At 36.4% G+C, this 21,073-nt stretch overlaps 1 protein-coding gene across 4 annotated transcripts in view; it reads right to left on the bottom strand.

Annotated features, from left to right (window-relative positions):
* LOC145687816 (uncharacterized) overlaps positions 1 to 17,501 on the bottom strand; it is a 44,542-nt gene extending 27,041 nt beyond the window's left edge. For 2 of the 4 annotated variants that reach the window (XM_081761249.1, XM_081761257.1), the window contains exons 1-5: positions 17,085 to 17,237; positions 16,596 to 16,970; positions 10,162 to 10,414; positions 8,033 to 8,244; positions 5,808 to 6,017 (exon numbers count right to left, since the gene is read on the bottom strand). In XM_081761249.1, coding sequence (XP_081617375.1) covers positions 5,808 to 6,017; positions 8,033 to 8,244; positions 10,162 to 10,414; positions 16,596 to 16,970; positions 17,085 to 17,144 — 1,110 coding nt within the window. In that variant the 5' untranslated portion in view covers positions 17,145 to 17,237. The other 2 variants (XM_081761267.1, XM_081761277.1) reach the window with 2 other exon arrangements.
* Between the last annotated feature and the right edge of the window lie 3,572 nt (positions 17,502 to 21,073).

Below are 21,073 nucleotides of genomic sequence, written 5' to 3'. Positions count from 1 at the left end.
GATACACCCGGTAGCTTTAAATGTGAGAACATATATAAATTTAACCACTATTTTAATCAATGGGGTCTATAAATAACAGGTCATTTATAATGTGTAGAAAGTTTTTTTTTAGGTCCACCTAAAGACAATAATTTGTAATTATAAGCTAACTAGTCTGGAACATCGAATCTGTAAGTCTTTTCTATAGGTTTGTGTACGTTAGTTTTGTTTCAAGTTCATAAGCTGTTTTTCGTTAAATTTAATAGCATATACATACTCCTAAGGATTTTCAATGAATGTAAAAATTAAAAAAAAAAAATGTAAAATTAGCAAAATGAATTGCTACTAGAAGACCGATTAATCTTTGAAATGTAATCCAGATGATTATTCACAAATATTTGTCCTCATAGAACATGGAGGCAAACGTTAAAACTAAATATACATAAGCGTTCCGGATGATTATTTAGTGGTGGATGCTACACGATTTACATTTAATATTTTAATACACAAAGACATCTTATATTAAACTCTGTATATGTAATATCTCTATATTAAACTCTGTAACACAAGCCGTTTCAAGGCTTTCCCCTTAGAGATGTCAAAGTAAGATATTTTTGTCTTTTTAAATGCTCGTTATATGGAAACTTGTTATGTCACAAAATACTTATCGATTTGCGGAAATATATGACATAACCTTTACTAAATATTAATTTGCATTATTTTCCTTCCGTATGAGGTCACTGATGTCAGCAACTTTTCGTAAGGCATTGCTTTAAATGACAAATTTCATACGAGGCAACCACAAAAGGTGTGGCTTGAATTTACTCGTTGTATCGTAGTATAGCGACATTCGCATGACACTTCAAGCTAATTTTCTGCTATTTAACTATTTAATTGTCCATTCTTATTTCCTACTCCCTCCCCTCTAAAAAGAAGAATTTGACTAAAATGAGTCTTATTTTCATTAAAAGATTAATTTCGTAACTCGTGTTTTGTAATTGAACATAAGGTATAGTACACTGGTCGAAACAATTAGGGAAGCAAGCCAGAAAACGCAAAAGTGACCGAGAAAAGGAAACTGCCGATGTATTTGGTTGTGGGGGGTAGTTGCTGTGATCATAGCAATGACCCTGTGCTGGGTGATCAACACGAATAAACTCTAGGAGTCACGTATGCACTTTAATCAAAAACAAACAAGAAGACGTCAGGGAAAGATCACAGGAACATGACAGAAATTGACATTTGCACAACAAAATATATCTTTAGTAAGGTGTATGGTCTCCCCATAGGTTACAACTACTGCATATCTATTTGGCATTGACTGGATCAGGTTGTCGATTCTAGCCTATGGGACGTTTTCAACTGCTGCAGAGTTGCAGGGGGTGCTGGCCTAACAGCATAAGTCTGTCGAGTATGTCCCATAAGTATTCAATGAGCTTTAGGTCTGGAAAGAACGCTGGCCATACCACTGTTCAGCAGCCAAGTTTCTGCGAGTTCTACGCTGTTGAGCGGTTGAAGAGACACACACGTATCAGTCTTCGCCCATAATGGCCTCCTTTCTGCAGCCGACTGCGTTCGGTTTGGTTTGACATCCTGCGTCCTGCTGCCAATACAAGCCAACGTTGCAAGTCAACTACACTTTGTTGCCTGTTTCTCCGAGCCGATAACACCAAGTTTGATCTTCCTTCATGAGCGACTTTGTCCTGGTCTCCGACGTATTATTTCCGTCTGTTGAAAGAGTGTCCAGAGTCTAGAAATGATGCGAGACACGCCGAGGATTTCGCCTATTACACACCGTATCTGACCAGCTTCCATCCTGCCTAAGGCTCACCATGCCACGGCAGTCAAAGCAACACTACTAGCGTTCTCAAGTGACCTCATGATTTACGTCTTATCGCAAGTTATGCCTCGTGTTAAGTCATATCTGAATTCGTTCGTGTGGACTATCCAGTACAAATGCATTACAGTGATCAAGATTCCCCCCCCCCCCCCTCACAGCTATAACCAAATAAAAAGGAAATTTCGACGTTTCTTGGTCATTTTTGCGTTTTCTGGTTTGGTCCCCTAACTGTTTTGACCAGTGTATATGTCCTGATGAATGCCATAAGAATGCATTTTCAATACTTAAAAGAAGAAGATATCCTACCTCAACACCCACCCTATTTATTTTACCATAGACGGTTTCAAGGCTTTGCTGGCCGTTGTTTAGTGTAATCATTTTTAATTTATACCAGTTAAATACTGAGAAATTTAACAGTGTGAGATATAGAAATTTCAACAAACCAGAAATTCAATCATCACAAAACTGGAACATGTTTCCAAATATCAAACAGCAGTTTAACACCATTCTATCTAGTAACGGTTCCGTTAAGAGATATGAACTTCTTCGTCCTACATTATTTGAAAGTGTGGGATAAAATGTTATAGTTATCACTGTATTGCGAGTGGTGATGATAATTAGAAATAATGTAAGCAAAAGGCTAATAGTCGCCGCAAGAAAGAAACCGTATGACTAGGAAGTACTTTCGAAGAACATACTCTTCATCTTCAGCCTAAGCACACTTCGAAAAGGATTTAAACCATAGGAGAGAAATTATGGATAGGTAAAAATGGTTAAAAAGAATTTTAAAAATATCCGAAGCAAAAATTTTCTTGTCACTAGAAATAAACATATGTTAATAGTAATTCACTTGTCACTGTTCACTGTTGTTTACTGTTTTTCTTTTTACATTACCTTCCAGACGGCGGAAACGAATAGTAAAAACACTGCTCCAATGGCATTTATGTCACCTTCATCTAAATTGAGTGTCGGTTTCTCCTTATGAATGTAATAAGCTTCTTTAATTTTCCGTTCAGTTGCTAGTTTTGCTTTTTCGATCAAACACGAATTAGCACTGTAGATATTTTCTTTAAGATGTGATGCCAATCCAGATAACTGTTGTAAGCTACGAGATTTGAATGTGCGAATGTGCTCAGCGATTCTGGTACAAATATTCCTTTTTGTTTGACATATATATATTTCGCCATATTGTCATTTAACCCGATAGACGCTGCTACTTCGTTGGGGATCAGCAGAAAATTATTTAAAATTTATATATATTTTTTTATATAGATTTAGGAGGAACTTCGGAGATCTTGATGTTATATTTATGCAATTTAAAATATATATACACATTACAAATCTCGGTAGCTTACAACAGTTATCTGGATTGGCATCACATCTTAAAGAAAATATCCACAACATTGCTAATTCATGTTTGTTCGAAAACACAAAAACAGCAACTGAACGGAAAATTAAAGCAGCTTATTACATTCATAAGGAGAAACCGACACTCAATTTAGATAAAGGTGACATAAATGCCATTGGGGCAGTGTTTTTACTTGTCATTTCCGTCATCTGGAAGGTAATGAAAAAAAGAAAAACAGTAAACAACAGTGAACAGTGATAAGTGTATTACTAATTTTTGCTTCGCATATTTTAAAAATTCTTTTTTTTTTTTTTTACCATTTTTACCTATCCATAATTTCTCACCTATAGTTTAAATCCTTTTCGAAGTGTGCCTAGGTTGAAGATGAAGACGATGTTCTTCAAAAGTACTTCCTAGTCATATGGTTTGTTTCTTGCGGTGACTATTAGCCTTTTACTTACATTATTTCTAATTATCATCTCCACTCGCAATACAGTGATAACTAACATTTTATTCCACACTTCCAAACAATGTATGACGAAGAAGGAAACACTATTTTAAGCTTCACATATCTTATTAGAATCAACTGTAAGTTCAGTTTACAAAATTAAAGTCATAAACGGTCATTTTGGCTATGATCTTAGTTTAACGATAGTAAGAGTTCATTATTTACAGAATTTATTCTTTCTTTATTTATTTTGTGTCAATATATTACAAATAGGAAACTTAAGAATATCGTTTTTAACCTTCTCCTGCTCTAATTTCAACGGTCTCAATAAATGCTGTTTATACAGACATACAGATTTGTTCTGAGTGTCTTTCTACATAAAAGGTGTCTTTTAACTTATATTAAAAAAAAAATTAAAAAAAAAAAAACTGGTTTATGCATAAATTTTAAATTATAATTCTGGTCCATTAACTCTAACTACTACATTTTGAGAATAGTTATTGTTAACACTTCATTTTTCACGGATTTTTTTTTTCTTTTTAAATCGTAGAATTTAATAGGTCTGCAAACAACTCTTTTGAACTGGAAAACTCGTTGTATCCACCGATCTGACTTTTTTCTTTCCTATCAAGTGATCGATTATCGTTGATTATTGAACTCATATTTTTCTTCAGAATGAAGTTATCCATTATTATTATTATTATTATTATTATTATTTTTCGTGTTATAACGGGAAAAGAAATATGGAACACATTGTTATCTTTTCTTACGGTTAAAATGTCCAAAAAAAGCTTAACATTCCCCACGCAGAAAAGCCAGTTTCTTTCCGAGCTTTTGCATCTCTTATCAGAAAATAGTAAAAATATTATCACAACACTAAAAACAAATTCTTTCCAAGGAGTATAATTACCATACAAATACTTTCTCAACAGTAACGGAGATATAATACAAGCGCTTTTGCTAAACAGCTTATTAGGCAAAAGCAGGAAGAAGAAAGTACAAAAAAAAAAAAAAAAAAAAAAAAAAAAACTTAAATAGAACATCAGGCCCATTGGACGGACGCTTTACAGTTAATTTTCTGTTCTTGAATTTTTCTTCACCACTTTCACTATTTTCTGGCAAATAATTCGTTATACAGATGACTACCTCTAACTACCTGGAACTAAACTAAAGAAAACAGTCTCACGCTTTTTCTAGAGAAACGCTGATGTCCTGTTAAGACGTATTTCTAAACTTAAATTTACTATAAATTCATAATTTTAGAAATACACAAGATCTAGAATCTGATCGAATATTTTTTCGAACTTTCTCAAAGAACAAAGAGAGCTTTTGTCCCTGATCTCAAGGTACGCCCATCTGAGAAAATAAGTAGCATTTATATAATCTTGCATAGTGATCTATGCATCAGCTCTCATTAATACAATGACGAGTATTCCTGGATTTCTCTTCCCCCCCAGCACCGTCCCTGAAAAGAAGAATTTTCTTATTACTAGACGTCTTTCTCTTGCCGACACAGATTTACCTAACAGGTGGAATTAACTGATGGGGCCACTAGTGGTCTCACGTGAAAAGACTCTTCGTTTTATATATATATATATATGTTACATACAATGAAACTTTTTCTTGGTGCGTATTCAATCAAGCATTCTATCGTTTAAACTTACCTCTTTAATTTTAATACGTACAATTAAGATATTCTACTCCAGAAAACTGACATAACGGAACATACGACCTAAAATTATTTCTTATATTTATGAACATTATTTAAAGTTATTTTACTGAGAAATATCCCGGTCTAGAAACAGGCCCGTATCCACGGGGGTGGCCCTCCAAAATTTTCACGGTAAGCTTGCAAGTGAACTATAATTTGGTGATGAACTATATGTTTGATTCGCCACCCCTTTAACCTCTACGACCACCCCCTACATTTTTGGACTGGCTATGGGCCTGTGTAGAAATCCAGCATTAACAGCGAAGGGGAGCAGCTGTGCTGACCTCACATCACCCCAAAGGCATGAGTGCCATAAGACGCCTGGTAGGCCCTGGTCTCCTAAAGTCTGTTGCGCCTGGAGTTTAGTTTACTGAAAACAGCACGAGTGCCATAAGATGCCTGGTAGACCCTGGTCTCCTAAAACCTGTTGCGCTTGGAGTTTAGTTTATTGAAAAATGTATCAGATATTAAAACTACTCACTTGTACTGTGACACTGGGTGTGGTAACTGTAGAGGTACTCCATGTACTTGACGTCACAGAATTAGATGATGATGCATGACCCATTATATTGTGGTTACCTTGCGCCTGAGCGGTTTGAGTTAAAGATCCCAATTGCGCTACAGACGCAAGCTGAACTTGTTGTATCTGGCCTGATGGTGTTATAATCTGAGCAACTTGTTGGGTTGGCATCTGAAATTTAGATATAAATAAGTGTGAAATTCACATTCCCTTCAGAAAAACATATAATACTGGTTCTACTTTGACTCTGAAATCAGGTTTTTCGCCCTCTCTTCAAAGTGAAACCAGCAGTTTTCACATCATTTACTTCGTAAGTTTTTGGATTTTTAGCTAGTAATTAGTACACAAAACATACTTTGCTTAATGTTCAATTTTTAAAATTAAAATATGTAATGCAAAGTGAATGTTACACAATATTTTACAATTGGTGTGTAAATGTGTATTAATTTTTATTTTATTCAATTACTTATATGAAAAATGGAAGTATGGTGATAATGTAAGAGAAAACTACATCGATAAAGGAAAACAAAGGAGGATCGTACAGGAAGGTAATGGTTTCGTATGCCAAGTTACGAAATCATTATAGTGTGTTTGTGTTGGGGAGAATTGGGGAAAAAGAGATGTATATATATAGCTTTTCCAACTTGAATTCTTCGACACAGAAAGTTCAGACATTTGAACATCCACAATTGTTACGCTATATAGAATTAGGGATACCGCTAACGTATGTTACAGAGGGTGGTGCATAGTACAAAAACATCTGAACAGGTAATTATATGAAATAAATGTTAATTACATAAAAAATATTGTATTAATTTGCAAACTTCTCACAATCGTATCACTTTATCCACCCCCGTAACTTAGTGGAGGAATGTTATACTAAAAATATCAAGTGCCAGGAGATATTTATTACTTCCTACTTCTACATATATATATTTCCATATATATGCGTATCTGATTCTAACCATGATCCAACTAATTCTCTCACAATTATAGTAACATAGAGAAATTCCACTGCATGAGAGAAGATATAAGATTCCATGAGTTCTAATCCATCTTGATCTGATTGCGATTCTCCATGATTAGTTTACACAGTATCTATCCTAGCAACCAATGTTCTAAATGGAGGCATGTGCTAGTATTCTGTAACGTTGTATGTCTGCAGCCTTGTAACCTCATTCCCAATATTCTCCCTTTCTAATACAAAAACATGCATTCTAAGTTTTTAACTAATCTTAATTGCTATTATTGAACCAAATGAAATTAAATTTTTAATTTTACGACCCGCGTTTAGGCTAAGGGAGACGGATGATTAATGAAAATGATTGATTATGAAATAACTAATGTAGTGATAATAATAAATGGAAGAAAGAAGAAACGCTTTCGAAGTCTTGACTGGAAGACCAATCGGAAAACGACCATTAGGAAGATGTAGGCACAGATGGCAGGATAATATTAAGATGGATCTCGCAGAAATAGGAGTACAAAGTAGAAACTGGATCCAGTTGGCTAAGGATAGAAGTCAGTAGAGAGCCTTGGTGAAAGCGGCATTGAACCTCCGGGTTCCAGAGGCCATAGAGTTAGTTAGTTTTTAGTGACAATGTGGGAGGAAATGGGAGAATCAAGAGAAAACCCAAGGAAACACGACAGTGTGTACCATTAACTCGCGTGGCCAAGGATCGAACCAGAGGTGAGCAAAATTACTGAGCCACTATGCCCACTTGTAATTACCATTATTTTGAAGAGAAAACACTTAAAAAAACATGTTATAGTGCTACTTCGTAATAAGTTGGTTAGTATTTTATACTATATTATGCAAACATTTGTATGATTTCAACAATTCCCCAAAATTAACATTTAATCATAGATGTAAGATTATAAAATCTTCACCAAGTGCAAGCAAAGAAGCAAGCAAAATTTCTATAAAGAACCAAATTACGTTTTCACTAAATTCATCGAGTTAAAAGTTTTTCACAACACCTCATCATTGTTCACCATGCACACGAAATAATACAAAACAAAATTCTATGAAGCGAGATGAGTTAGTATGTTGCCCAGATCTACTAAGGAAGATGTCAGGAAGTCCCAAACAGTACCTTTTAGATACGTAATAGAACATTACATTTAGATACAGTAATAACAATAATAATAAAAAAAAAGTATATTTACAAAAAATTAAACCTTACTTGAGTTAATTGAGGAATAACTTGCATTTGTCCTCCAGAAGTTTGTATGATGTTAGGAATGGCTGTTGCTATTGCCTGGACAGGAAAATGAATTGTCTGGTACACTGTTTGACCATTAGCGGTCGAAATTGGAATTTGAACTGGTATTGTCTGTTGAACGGGAAATTGTACGACTTGTGGCATACTTGTCGGTCTAACTGCCACGTTTTGACCTAAAACAAAAGAAAAATAAAATACAATAAATATATATCTTCTAGTCATAATTATCAGCAACTACTTGCCTACTTTACATCAATTTGTAAAAGAATAATGCAGAAGCCGCGCATGATCCCTACAACTGCCAATAGTCAAAAAGCTGTTAAGATCACTAATATTTCCAAGTAACCTCGTATTACTGCGGACAATCATTTTCGTTCTGTTTTTTTTTTTTTCCCTCTGCCCTACCCCTCTGGGTCATCTACATTTAATTCATATTCTATGATGCAAAACACTTCTATAAACCATGATTATATCACGCTCGCAAATCCAACCACTCAGTACAAATATGTAGTATATATACTCTGTTTCTCTCCCTCTAGAACTAAGTTCCTAATTTCGTACAGGTAACAAAATAAGGACCTCTCACCACGCGTGGAACCATGTATTGGAAATTTTATTCACAGAATAATTCCCATGAAAATTCAAGGCGAACCTCTTTGTTAAATATAAATGTAGACAAATTATTGCCGGTATTAGTTCCATCTAAAATATGACTGCAGACTCTTGATATTTCGTTTACACTTCATGAGATTCTAAGATCTATTTTTAATCCTCATGAAGCAAACGAAAATTCATTTTGAACACTTGCAATTGAGCTATTCCGTGTCAAATCAACACAATTTTCAAACAAATCCTCTTATCTTGGCAGATTTTGATGAAATTTGGTACAGTTGTTGGTACCACTGCAAAATGACAACGGTACCACTGAATACTACGTCCCACGGTTATGCCGGTTAGGCTAAAGGAGACGGTGATGATGAGAGATGAGTGAAATGGTGGAATGAAGAAAGTGGGAGGAAATGCGAGAACCCTGAGAAAACACACGAGCATGGTGTTTGTCTACCACAAAGTCCACTAGCCACGAGCTGGGATCGAACCAGGGACCCCAAGCACCGGAGGTGAACGCTCTACCACTGAGCCACCGCGTCCCTAGCTCGTGGAAAGGAGTCTTTTGATGAGGTAGGTAGCACAGATAAAAGATTTGGGGGTCCGAGCAAGTCCGCAGTATCAATATGATAATACAATTCTTCATCATGGCAGCTTTTTTACTCGGTAGCGGCAGATTTTGCTGGAGTGCCTTTTACATTTGTCAGAAGAAGAGCTCACGATTACTATTCCTACAAGATCGCTTCAACAAAGCACGAACAGTTCCTGAGACAGAAATTTCACACACTCATTCCTGCAACTCCAGATACTTTCAAACTTTTTGTCAGAGTATTTTCATACTGTCCGAGTTCATTGGAAAAATTCAACAAGTTAGCAATGTCATATCTAAGTGCAGTCTGTAACAACGGGTGGTGGCTGGCGTATGTTTTGAGGAAAGTTGAAGTAAAAGTGTCGTTTCTCTATTCAGCCAGCCCATCTCCACCTTTTCTCCTTCCACACTATTTGTTCTCCTTTTACTCTTCGCCGTTGGTTAAGTAATCAATTAAGTGAGTTGAGTATAATAAATAGTGTTAGGAAGGTAACAACAATAGCGTATTTTTATTGTATTTTTTCAGCCTTCACTTAGTGAACTTACAACAAAAAGGCAAATCATAGACGACACAATATCATAAAATGTTGGCTTTTAATAAATAGCATTCGTTATGAAATAGTTAAACAATCATACCTTAAGCATTGTTTACATAAATTTATATTGCAGTAGCTTCGATTAATTCCCTTCATCAGTGCGTCACAAACAAACTACGCTGATTAATAAGTTACATTACGAACTTTCCTAATTTGTAGAACAATATATGGCTAAACTGCACAAATGGTGATCAAGGGCATTAATCGAAACCATCTTCAATATTGGTTTAAGGCTGCTGAACTATTTTATATGCATAACAATGTTGTCATTAAACTTTCTTTAAAAAATATACACCTACCTGTCGCAACCTGTACAGTCTGCCCTCCAACATTCTGAAGTAAGCTCGTAGGTATCACGCCTGGTCCTCGTATTATCTGCCCAGTTGGCGTCACTAAGGCTTGGCTACTCGCAAGCTGAACTGCTTGTTGGCCTGCTGACATTGCGGGAATAAACAACGCTTCCTGTCCGTCCACCGTTACAGTCTGCATTGGGGACACAACATTATATGTCAAATTCTGACCTTGGGCTGTTACCAGTTGGGCTTGTTGAGGCTACAAAATAAATAAAACCAAATAGCAATAATTAATTTTAAAACACGGTTAAAACAATAGTACAGCATATCTAGTTACTTTCAGTTTTGTACTTAGAAAAGAGTAAAAGAAATATATAGACTTTAAAAAGCTTTTCCTGTCTAATAATTTGATCACGAGCACTCAAAGGAGACTAGTTTTTAACTCAACTGTCTAAACAGTAACTCCAGTGATTCCAATACCTAAGACGTTTGAACACAAACCGGGTTATCACTTATAAGACACTAGATGTCAGAGCTTACGACCTTTTCGTTATTTTTTGAAGACCGTAATTCTCTACAGGTTAGTTTCATATACTAAATTAGTAAAAATTAACAATAGATATTTTAAATATTTAGAACAACTGAGATAAAATCTAGTGAGCTTAAAAAATATAATCCAAAGGAAGACATGAGGGGTCCCTGGTTTTTATCTCAAGCCATGTGAATTTGTGATGGACAATACCATGTATGAGTTTCCTCGAGTCTCCTTTGTTCTCTAACATTCCACAATTATTTCATAGTCATAATTCATAAACTTTCATTCATCATCCGTCTTTCTTACTTTAAAGGGCACAACCTACAACTTTTTTTTTTTCCTTTTTTTCAATTTCATGGATTAGAATGTTAACTCAATTCTTTGGTACTATAACCAAAAGTAGGACGCGTAGGCGATTTACATTATCACTATTCATATGCAATGATCATATTAATACAAACGAACACAGAGTGAGGTGGAAAAAAGGAACAAAAAGAAAAGAGGTAACAACCATCTGCTTACTCTGGACTAGTCTGAAGTTGTAGTAAAATCCTTACATTGATCATCATTACTGTTACTGTCTGCTATTTTAACTTTTTTTTTTTTTCGTTTAATAATTAACGAAAATATTTTCACCAAGTAGGCTTTGTATTGCACGAGCACCGTGTGCGTGTCTTTTAGAGGTTCTCTTATTTCTTCCAACTTTCTTCATGCATCATCATCACTGTCTTTCTTAGCCCCGCTGCATAATCGTGGAACGTTAAACTCAAATAATAATAATAATAATAATAATAATAATAATAATCTGTTTCTATATTGAAGTTCAGCGTCCCTTTTCAGTACCGAGGCTATATGAAACATGGACCTAAAAGTTTAAGGTGGAATACGAACCACTGTAATGAGTTCAAAATTAGGTTCTCTTCCTCCGAAAATCGAACCCGATACCAAAGGCTCACGCGGAAGCCATTAGGGCAGCGAGTTTGGCTACGAAAGTTATAGAAGCGATGTCTTTAGGCCCAGGAGTAATTTTTTCTGTTAATTAGTACTGGGTTTTCAGTTTCTTTCTTAAAGCCATAGCTGCAGCCGGGTTCTCAGAATTATTGAATGGTGTTTAGTTACTAACATTAATTAAATAAATAAATGTTATTTTGAAAATGATCTACTTCAGTATGTAATAACTGGGGTTACATTCGCAATGGGTAAAATGGACTGATTTCAACCCAATGCCGCATCTCAATACCTAGTGCGTGGCTATGTAGAGCGCTCACCTCTGCTGCGTAGACTTCCTGGGTCTTCTTTAACCGGAGGATAAACATGGAACGTTATCTCTCTCTCTCTCTCTCTCTCTCTCTCTCTCTATATATATATATATATATATATATATATATATATAGCGAGAGAGAGAGAGAGACAGAGAACTACTACTTAAAGTGAGATCCGAATCACTATCCGCAAGTAGGCTGAAAACTGAAGTTCAAAATATTTTCCATAAAATAGATATAATGCCATACGTATGCATATCAACGGCTTTAATGGAGCGTGTCTCTTTAGCTTTAAATTTCACAGTAGACTGCAGAACTATGCCAAGCACAGATTCAAAAGATTGTCTCCAGACACACGCCCCGAAAACGAATATTTATTATTATTAAGCGCTTCTGTAGATGCTCTCCTTGATTTAGCAGTATTGTGCCATCTAAAGACACGCGCCCCATTAAAAGTCCCTAAATGCCACCAAATAATTGTTAATGACTATTTTCTCACATTCATTCTGAAAAATTCTCATTCAACGGCATTTAATAATTGTATAGTATTGGCGAATTTTAGAATGTAATTACCTAGTGCATATTAACAATAGAACGAAGGTTAAAGATACTGTACCCATACATAGGATTATATTGTATTTCTGCATCTAAGAAAACCTGCATATTTCTGCATACCCTTCAAAAGTTTTTCTATTAGCAACTTGTCATTTCTACTAGGTATGCTAGCGCGAGACATATATATATTCACAAGTGCAGAAAGCCTGAGTAAGCGAAGGAAGGTAAGTAGAACAAAGATGCAATTTGAAGCCAGTGATACTTACAATACCTTGAGAAAGCCCACATAACGTGTTAGGGTATGTACGATGTAAGTTGGTTATTTTTGATACAAGCAGCACTGTATGTGGACGTGAAAAGGACTTTTGACGGAAAGGTACATAATTTAGTGGCGGGAAAGGAAGTGTGGAAACAGCGCGTATATGTCAACGTTGTGACATATTGTGTTTGAGTTTTATAGAATTAGGCCTATACAAAAATAACGAGCGTGTAACCTAACCTATTAGGTGGCTACTACGGCGGTTTGTTCCTGCAGTGTTCAGAAGCTGTATTTTACAGTTACAACTGCAGTATTACTAGTATGAAACCATGGCAAATGCTATTGAAACTAGTATCACTGTCAAAACTAACTTATTTTCACAACCCTTACTTACGCACACCCACCGTCGCTGACGCACCCCCGCGCTATAGTGCGAGCTCATCACCTTCACTCTCTGACTTGGTGAGATAATATTCCTGCTTTTTAGTGGCCACTTGGCACAGGTTGGTTCGTGTTTTTGTACTATAGTTTTTACGACATACACCCGGACGCTGTATTTATATGCAAATAGTAATTTTATATTACAAATTGTGTAACTTTACAAACCATTGTTTTGAAGGTACCAAACTCCCTTGTAATGTAACCTAACCAAATGAAACGTAATCTAATCTAACCAAATGTAAACAAACGTGGTACATTTGGTACCTTCTTTCGATTTGCATGTGGTCCGGCGATGCAGCAAAAATGTCTTAACTTTAATTGGTAAACTCATATGCAACCTGCATCGAATACAAACTATGTGGTGCATTGACCGTCAACAACTAAGGGATCCAGATAGTACTGGTGCGAAATCACAGCAAATACTACTTCTAGATTCTGTACCAGCTGGTGTAATCTAAGCAAGTACCGAGTAATTAATATTTACTATAAACGAATTGCAGTACAAATGTAAACTTTTAGTATTTAATCGCGAAACGCTTCCGATTATCATGTAACACATTGAATATTAGATACACAACTTGCACCTCTAGTGCGTTTATCTGGGCTATATATCAATTTTAAATTCGATATTCATAAAGATGTGTAGTAATGTTATCCAAAGGGAGCGTAACAGCTCCAGGAGTTACAATATCTCTCAATATTATCTGACAAAAATAAGCGAGAATTGGAAATTATTGAAAGAACTACAAGTTTTTTTTTAGCGGAACAAATTAGAAGAAAAGTGAAATGAAATCTTTGAGATTTACGTCCCAAGGTTATGCCGGTTAGGCTAAAGGAGCCGGTGATGATGAAATAATTAATGAAATGGTGGAATGAAGAAAGTGGGAGGAAACGGAGGACCTCGAGGAAACACATGCACACGGTGTTTGTCTACCACAAAGTTCACTTGGCGGGAGCTGGGATTGAACCCGGGTCCCCAAGCACCAAAGGTGAACGCTCTACCAATGAGCCACTGCGGCCCCCAAATTAGAAGAAATTAAGGTAATCATTTACAATAGGGGGCTTCACATTTCTCCAATTTACAAGAGAAATATGAAACATTAATTAGGAAATATAATGTGTAAATAATGCAAATATATGGGGATTTTTACCTGTGAGGTACGTAATTATCAAGAAACAGAAAGGAAACAGGAAAGCTAATGAAGTGTGCTAAGTCATGATGCGCAACCATAGTAGTACATGAGGGTTAAGTAGATTGACTGAAGATTGAAGTATGTAGAAATTAAATTGTGTATAATCACTTAATTAACATACACCATCTAGAAATACCGAAATAAAGGTGCTGGTGTGGTTTGAGCACACCACGCTTTGGGAGATTTACAGGTAAAATTTAATACTCTGCAAGAAAAGACACGTTCATAAGAAACACATTTCTGCAGGTGGCAGAATTAAATACAAAGTAATACAGCTGTATTATAGGTTTACAAGTGTAGGGTTATTAGTGTAAATTCAGTACAACTGCTTTACGATGGATAAGATACGTGAGTGCATATGAAAGATGACTCTATTAGATGCTATTTCCCATCAGCGGTATATTTCTCCATAGTGTACAGAACCCTTATTTTATGTTCACAAGTGGAGTGATACCAGTATAAAAACCATGACAAGTACTACTGAATCTAAAATTATTGCCAAAACACATCTCTTTCCACTACCTTCGCCTATGCGCATCCACACTATCATTGACGTGCCTGCTCCCTTCGGACAGCCCCCCGCTAACTGCACAGGCCCAAAAGCTTTGCCCTGCCCTGGCTCGGTTAGATATTATTCATGCTTTTTATTTTCCACCTACCACACGTTGGTTTGTGTTCTTGTACCGTTTTTATGCTACACATCCGGAAGCCGTATTTATACGCAAATCGTAAAAGAACTTAAATTTTCAACAATTACTTCTGGTGGGCACCTTAAATTTTATCCGTGCCAAGTGAGATATTTTCATGACGCCCAGCGAAAACCTTTCAGGGGACAATAAGAAGGAAATCAGTGAAAGAATTACAATTTTTCAATTCTTTCTAAGCGTATGCCAAAAGTAAACCAGTACGGAATAAATGCACGGGAAGAGTTACCTGAAATTGCCTGCAGTGGCAACCTAGCACAGATTGGTACGTAATCTTTATTTACTCGCATACGCATCACTGTAGCCTCGCGCCTCTTTTCTACGGACACACCTCACAAATGGCCCATCAGTCTCTCCTTACCCTAGATCCGGAATAGATAGGAATCCTGTTTGTAATGGTGTAGTAAGTGTTCTTCGTACTTGGCGCTTTTGACATATGTTCGCACGCATATTATTAATCTGTACGCAAATGGTATGCAGCAATTTGTAAAATTGCATACCGGTAAAGAAAAGTTTTATCGAAAATCACCGTATTTATATCTACAATGTTAAGCATTTTTACAGTAAATCTGCACAGAGGAATGTAACTTCAATGGTCGCAAGCATATTATTAATCTGCACGCAAATGATATGCAGCAATTTGTAAAATTGCATACCGGTAAAGAAAAAGTCTACCGAAAATCACTGTATTTATACCCACAATGTTAAGCTTCCTAAATTAAACCTGCACAGAGGCATGCAACTCACCCATATAAAGATTTCTTCAAGATAGCAAGAATAGATCTAATGAAAAAAAGAAATTGCTAAATAACTAATGGAACCCTATTAAAATCTGCACCAAAATTAAAATATGAAAAAATAATAATAATAAACAATTTCATAATACCCGAGGTTATCACATTAATATTTCGTAACTATATTTACAATTTACTGAATGACCCGTTCTTTTCACGCTTACCTTAGTCCATACTAGTACAATGTCGATCCACGATTCGGTTTATTCACTTTTAAAAACTTCAATTTACCATTAGGCTGAGATGGATATTGTTAAAAGTGAATGAATATGAAATAAGTTATAGAATGATAATGTGAGAACCTCGAGAAACCCAACGAAACACCACTACAAGCTCATTTAGCCTGGGGTTGAACCAGAGACCCCTAGCACCAGTGGTGACCTCTACTACTAAGCCAGTGTACCCATTTTTTTTTCTCTTGAACATAAATAAACACCACTACACTCTTAGATTATTATATAAATCCATAACTGTGAACTAAGTTAACGAAAAATCTGTATGGGAAAGATGATCCACTTTTACTTTTCTGCTTTCACTTACACTAGAAACAAACAAAAATAAGTTTTTTTTTTTTTTTTAAAATCCTTCCTCCCCATCCCATCTCCGTGAAATCATACAACAAAATGTTCCAAACATGCAACTGTAGTTATTGGTTTAAAAAAAAAAGTGTAACTTCCAGCTAGAGAATAAAACACACCTGTATAAACTGGCCAGGTACACCTTGCACAGATACAACAGTTGGTGTCACTGCAGACGATACGAGCGATTTTACGCCCGCTCCTTGATTTTGATTATGCGTATTTTCGGACGCCACGGCTGTCGCCTGCTGCTGACCCTGAATTGGTAGGAAGTTCTGTAATTGTGACACTGTTATCACTTGCCCCGAGGTGTTGGATTGACTTACACAGCCGTCCTGTTGTTGCAACACTTGACCCGAACTGTTCACTACACGAACGGCGTTATGTGCCTGTTGCTGCCCAGAATTTTGCACTGCACCACTATCTTGTTCGTGTGAAGTTCCAATCTTGCTGCAAGTTGCAGCGAGCAAGGCAAGAGGGGATGGTTGGATATCCTACAAGACAAAAACAGAAAACATTTTGTTCATATTGTGCGAACACAAGCCTTGCACAGTTAATTGCTAATAAACGCGCTTTCACAAGACAACTTAAAATACAATAATCCTTACCTGTGATATATTGTGCGGCAATATATATTCGTCTTTACACTTATTGGATGCTGATGACATTATTTGTGACCTTCCTAAACAAAAAAAATCCACTGTTTTTCGTAACTAAATATTCCCACTGCTAATTCATGGCGGCCACGTCCTGTATTCAGAATTACGACTCACCTTTTCGGTATTCATACGCCAATCAATAGCACGCTGTAGAGGTAATTACACGTTGATTTCTTTGTACGTTACATGTTTCTTCAGGATTTTGTTATACTTAAGTTCATCTACAATAGTAAATAATATAACAATAAACAATCTTTGCTAATCAAGCGCGATCTCTCAAGAACTATTTGGGGCGTTCACTTCAGAGGAGGAGAGCTGTTAGGTGGTGCGTAATGCGACCAGCCGGGCCCACGGAAATAGCTGATTGGCAGTCGTGCACAATGCCCTACCCTTAAGTATCTGAATTTGTTAGCGTTGACGCGACATGGGTCCACCTTCTAATCTTCGTTTCGCCTACCATCTGTTTTGAGCCGTATGAATCAAAAGCAAAAAAGAAGGGTGTCGGGCAATAAATTTCAGGATTCAGTAAAGCGACACCCTCAATTAACTGTCGTGGTAGCGCGACACGACTATGTATCAGTGTTCTTTTTTCCCTCCCTTTTTTTATGTCGTTTCGTTTTACTTATTTTACTTCCAATATTTTACTTAACAGATATGAAACTAATACAATGTTAAAACGATTCTTTTATTTTATTATAACGCTCATAATATATATATATATATATATATATATATATATATATATATATATATATATATATTTTTAAGTGCGTTGTGTTTCCTTTTCCCATTTTAAAGGCTCTCATGCCTTTCTCATCCATACGTGTTTGTGTTCTCACACTTTTACGGATGTACTGACCCTGGAGGCTATGGGAATGAAGATGACCTACAAAAGTGGCTTCGCGTTATATATTTAGTGGCTCCAGCAATATCAGTTTGAGGTGTTAAGAAAAATGAATGCTACGATTGCACCGCTATTACAAAGCCTTTAAAAAAAAAGTGAAGCCAACTAATTTGCCTATATACTATAGTATCACTCCTTTTGAGGGACTTAGTAGTTTGAGCAGTGACTCGTGATATTGTAGTAGTTCTATATTGCTATACTTCCAATCAGGTTAAACTTATAGCTAAAAGGGTGGTGATTTTTTTTAAAAACAAATTGAAATTAATTACAAAAAATTAATTGCAGTTTAAAAAAAAAGAACGAAAACTTTTTGTTAACGTTATAGGAACAGAGACTTTTCAACAAGTCAATCTTAAAGCCTTTGTTTTGCGAGTCAAAACTTTCTACTCACGCACACACCGTTAAAGAAAGTTAAGACTTCCGGGTTAGCTATGTTGGCGGATCTTAGTTTTTATTCTTAACACTGCAAAATCCGTCAGTCAGTGACAACAGTTAGGAAGTTGTTTAGAATGTGTCTTTAGCAAGAAGAAATACATTTGTAAGTACGTAATCTCCTCTATCACCCGAAGCAAAAAGAGATTACGCAACGCACGTGCAAGTAATGACAGCTAACACCTGCTTGTGGTTTTGGCCTGCGTCCCAGAACACACGGAAGTGGATATTTATTTATTCTTGCTGAAAGACATTCTTCGCATTGCAATTTTAAAAAAACGATATTAAGATTATTTTGGTAATTTGTGAGATAGAATAATGGAGTTTATACATTTATAACATTAAGTAACGTTTTAAGGGAATATAAGGACGAAAGTTGTCTGCTAGATTCCCGGAAGTTTATTCTTAGTCCACGTGATTAGTGAAAGTGTTGCCTTCTGAGAAAGTTATGAAGAGAGAGGGATGAATCGTTATATGTATGTATGCTCTTCGTTACAACGTTACGACTAAAATGTTCCTAGGCGGATAGTTATTACTGGTGTGAATTAGACGCAGCAAATTAATCACTTAAGTAATTTTGTAATGTTTTGCTTACCTCCGAACGGGCGTGGTTCGCTGCAAACCAAGCCCAGATGCCAACCTTCTAGGTGGAGAGGATTTCGGCTAGGGGAGGGTGAAGCTTGCATGCTCCATTGCCAGGGGGAGGGATGGGGGCGGGACCGATGGTGGCGCAGATAACCCTACGCCGTCTTCCCACATGAGTCGGCCGGACTCGTGCTCTCCCGACAGAAGTTGGAAGCGTGCTGCTGTGGACTGGAGCAGGCAGATGTTAGCAACAAATTGCTTGTTCGAAAGTCTCCTCTCGCTCTCCCCACAGACGCGGCTCGTCCGCACGTTCATCTATTGTTATATATATATATATATATATATATATATATATATATATATATATATATATATATATATATATATATATATATATATATATATATATATATATATATATATATATTTGCACGTTGAAGGCAAAACACGTAAATGTAATTAACATCGGGTGTAGAATTGACAATGAGTTTAGTATACTGAAGCTCATCGGGTATTTAAAGGTGAAAATGTAAACAGGTGTTATTTCAGGCAATATGTATGGGAACAGACTCACATTAAGAGGATGTTCGGCACAAGCGTCATTTGGGGCTTTAGCTGGGACGAATTCCCTCTTGAATTTGATATACTAATGAAAAAACGTGAAACTACTTATGTAATTGAGTCTTATCCCCTTTTCAAGCAAAACCTTACATAATGCTACTGATGTTGGAGCTGCTAACCCCAAACTTTCATTTTGATCTGATTATTTACTGCAGCTGCCCACGAGACGAGATTGATTGCTTTGATTCGTTGTTTAGCAATCCTTTCAACAGCGGAGCTATATGAGACGTGGACCTACCGCTTAACGTTGAATCCGAATCACACGAGCTCCCATCGGGAATCGAAGCCAGATCTCCTATGCCAAAGGCACCTGCGCTAACCGCTTAGCCATGAGGGAGCTCATCCACGAGACGAGAGAAGACAGAATTTTCAATATATATATTCCCCTTAGCCCGAACACAGTATAAGAACATCGAAGCGGTCCTTCATCCACTCTATTCTCAAGATCTATTCCCCAGTGAGATTTTTTTTTTAAAACAAGGTTTTCTTTGTGAGACAGATGTTTTGGAACCAGAAGTGATCTCGGAAATATAATTTTTCAGTGTCCGAAAGATGTCCTCCCGAAAAGACTTCTCAGAAGCTTTTGATTGTAAGATACAAAGACTGCAATGGTGTGTAGATGAGGACGGGAATTGTGTTGAAAAGTGAGAGAAATATAGCTATAACTCGAAAATAATAATAATTAAAAAAATGCAGAAGTTACAGGAAAACGGTGCGTAATTTTGGTATACACTTGTATGTAGGAAACATGAAATTTCACAAAATGAATTTTCTCGCCTAGCCAAATTTTTGCTAGTTATTGCAAGCGCGAGGTATCTTCAGACGCGTAGCGTCAGGGGAAAACATTCTTCTATGCTTTTAAATGCAAGTATTAGACGTAGGCTATATCGTAACGCATCACTTTAGAGACGTCTTTTGTTGTTTTTTCTGTACTAATTTTCCGGGGGAAGCCTTCCGGCACTTTCTTTTATTAGGAGGGGTATTCCATACAACCGAAAGCCTCGGATGGACGCACCCTCCCAAAGTATGTGACCGCGCCCTTTTTACATAGCCAGTCCACCTCTGGGGCTGCTCATATTAAACTGACTTCCCCTATATATATAACACTCATGTTGGACACTATATCTGAACGGTTAGTATAAATCAGGATTAAAATGGATGGAACACATGATCTATGTCACATGTTCTAGCTTATTGGGGACATGCACAAAGATTATATAATACAGTCGATAGCAAAAATACTTTGGAGTAGATTGAAAAGAGGATGGGGAGACAATAGGCCACATCTGAGAAAGATGGATTGAACTAGCACAGGATAGGATTTCAGCGAGTGAGATTCGCCCCAAACTATTATATAAAAATTAAAGTTATCTTTTTTGAACGAATCACGAGGAAA

Source organism: Thermobia domestica, chromosome 1 (genome assembly GCF_964235325.1).
Source record: "Thermobia domestica chromosome 1, izTheDome1.hap1.1, whole genome shotgun sequence".
Classification (NCBI taxonomy): domain Eukaryota; kingdom Metazoa; phylum Arthropoda; class Insecta; order Zygentoma; family Lepismatidae; genus Thermobia; species Thermobia domestica.
Note: the sequence above shows the minus strand (reverse complement) of the source record. Positions and strands in the feature narration are given on the sequence as shown.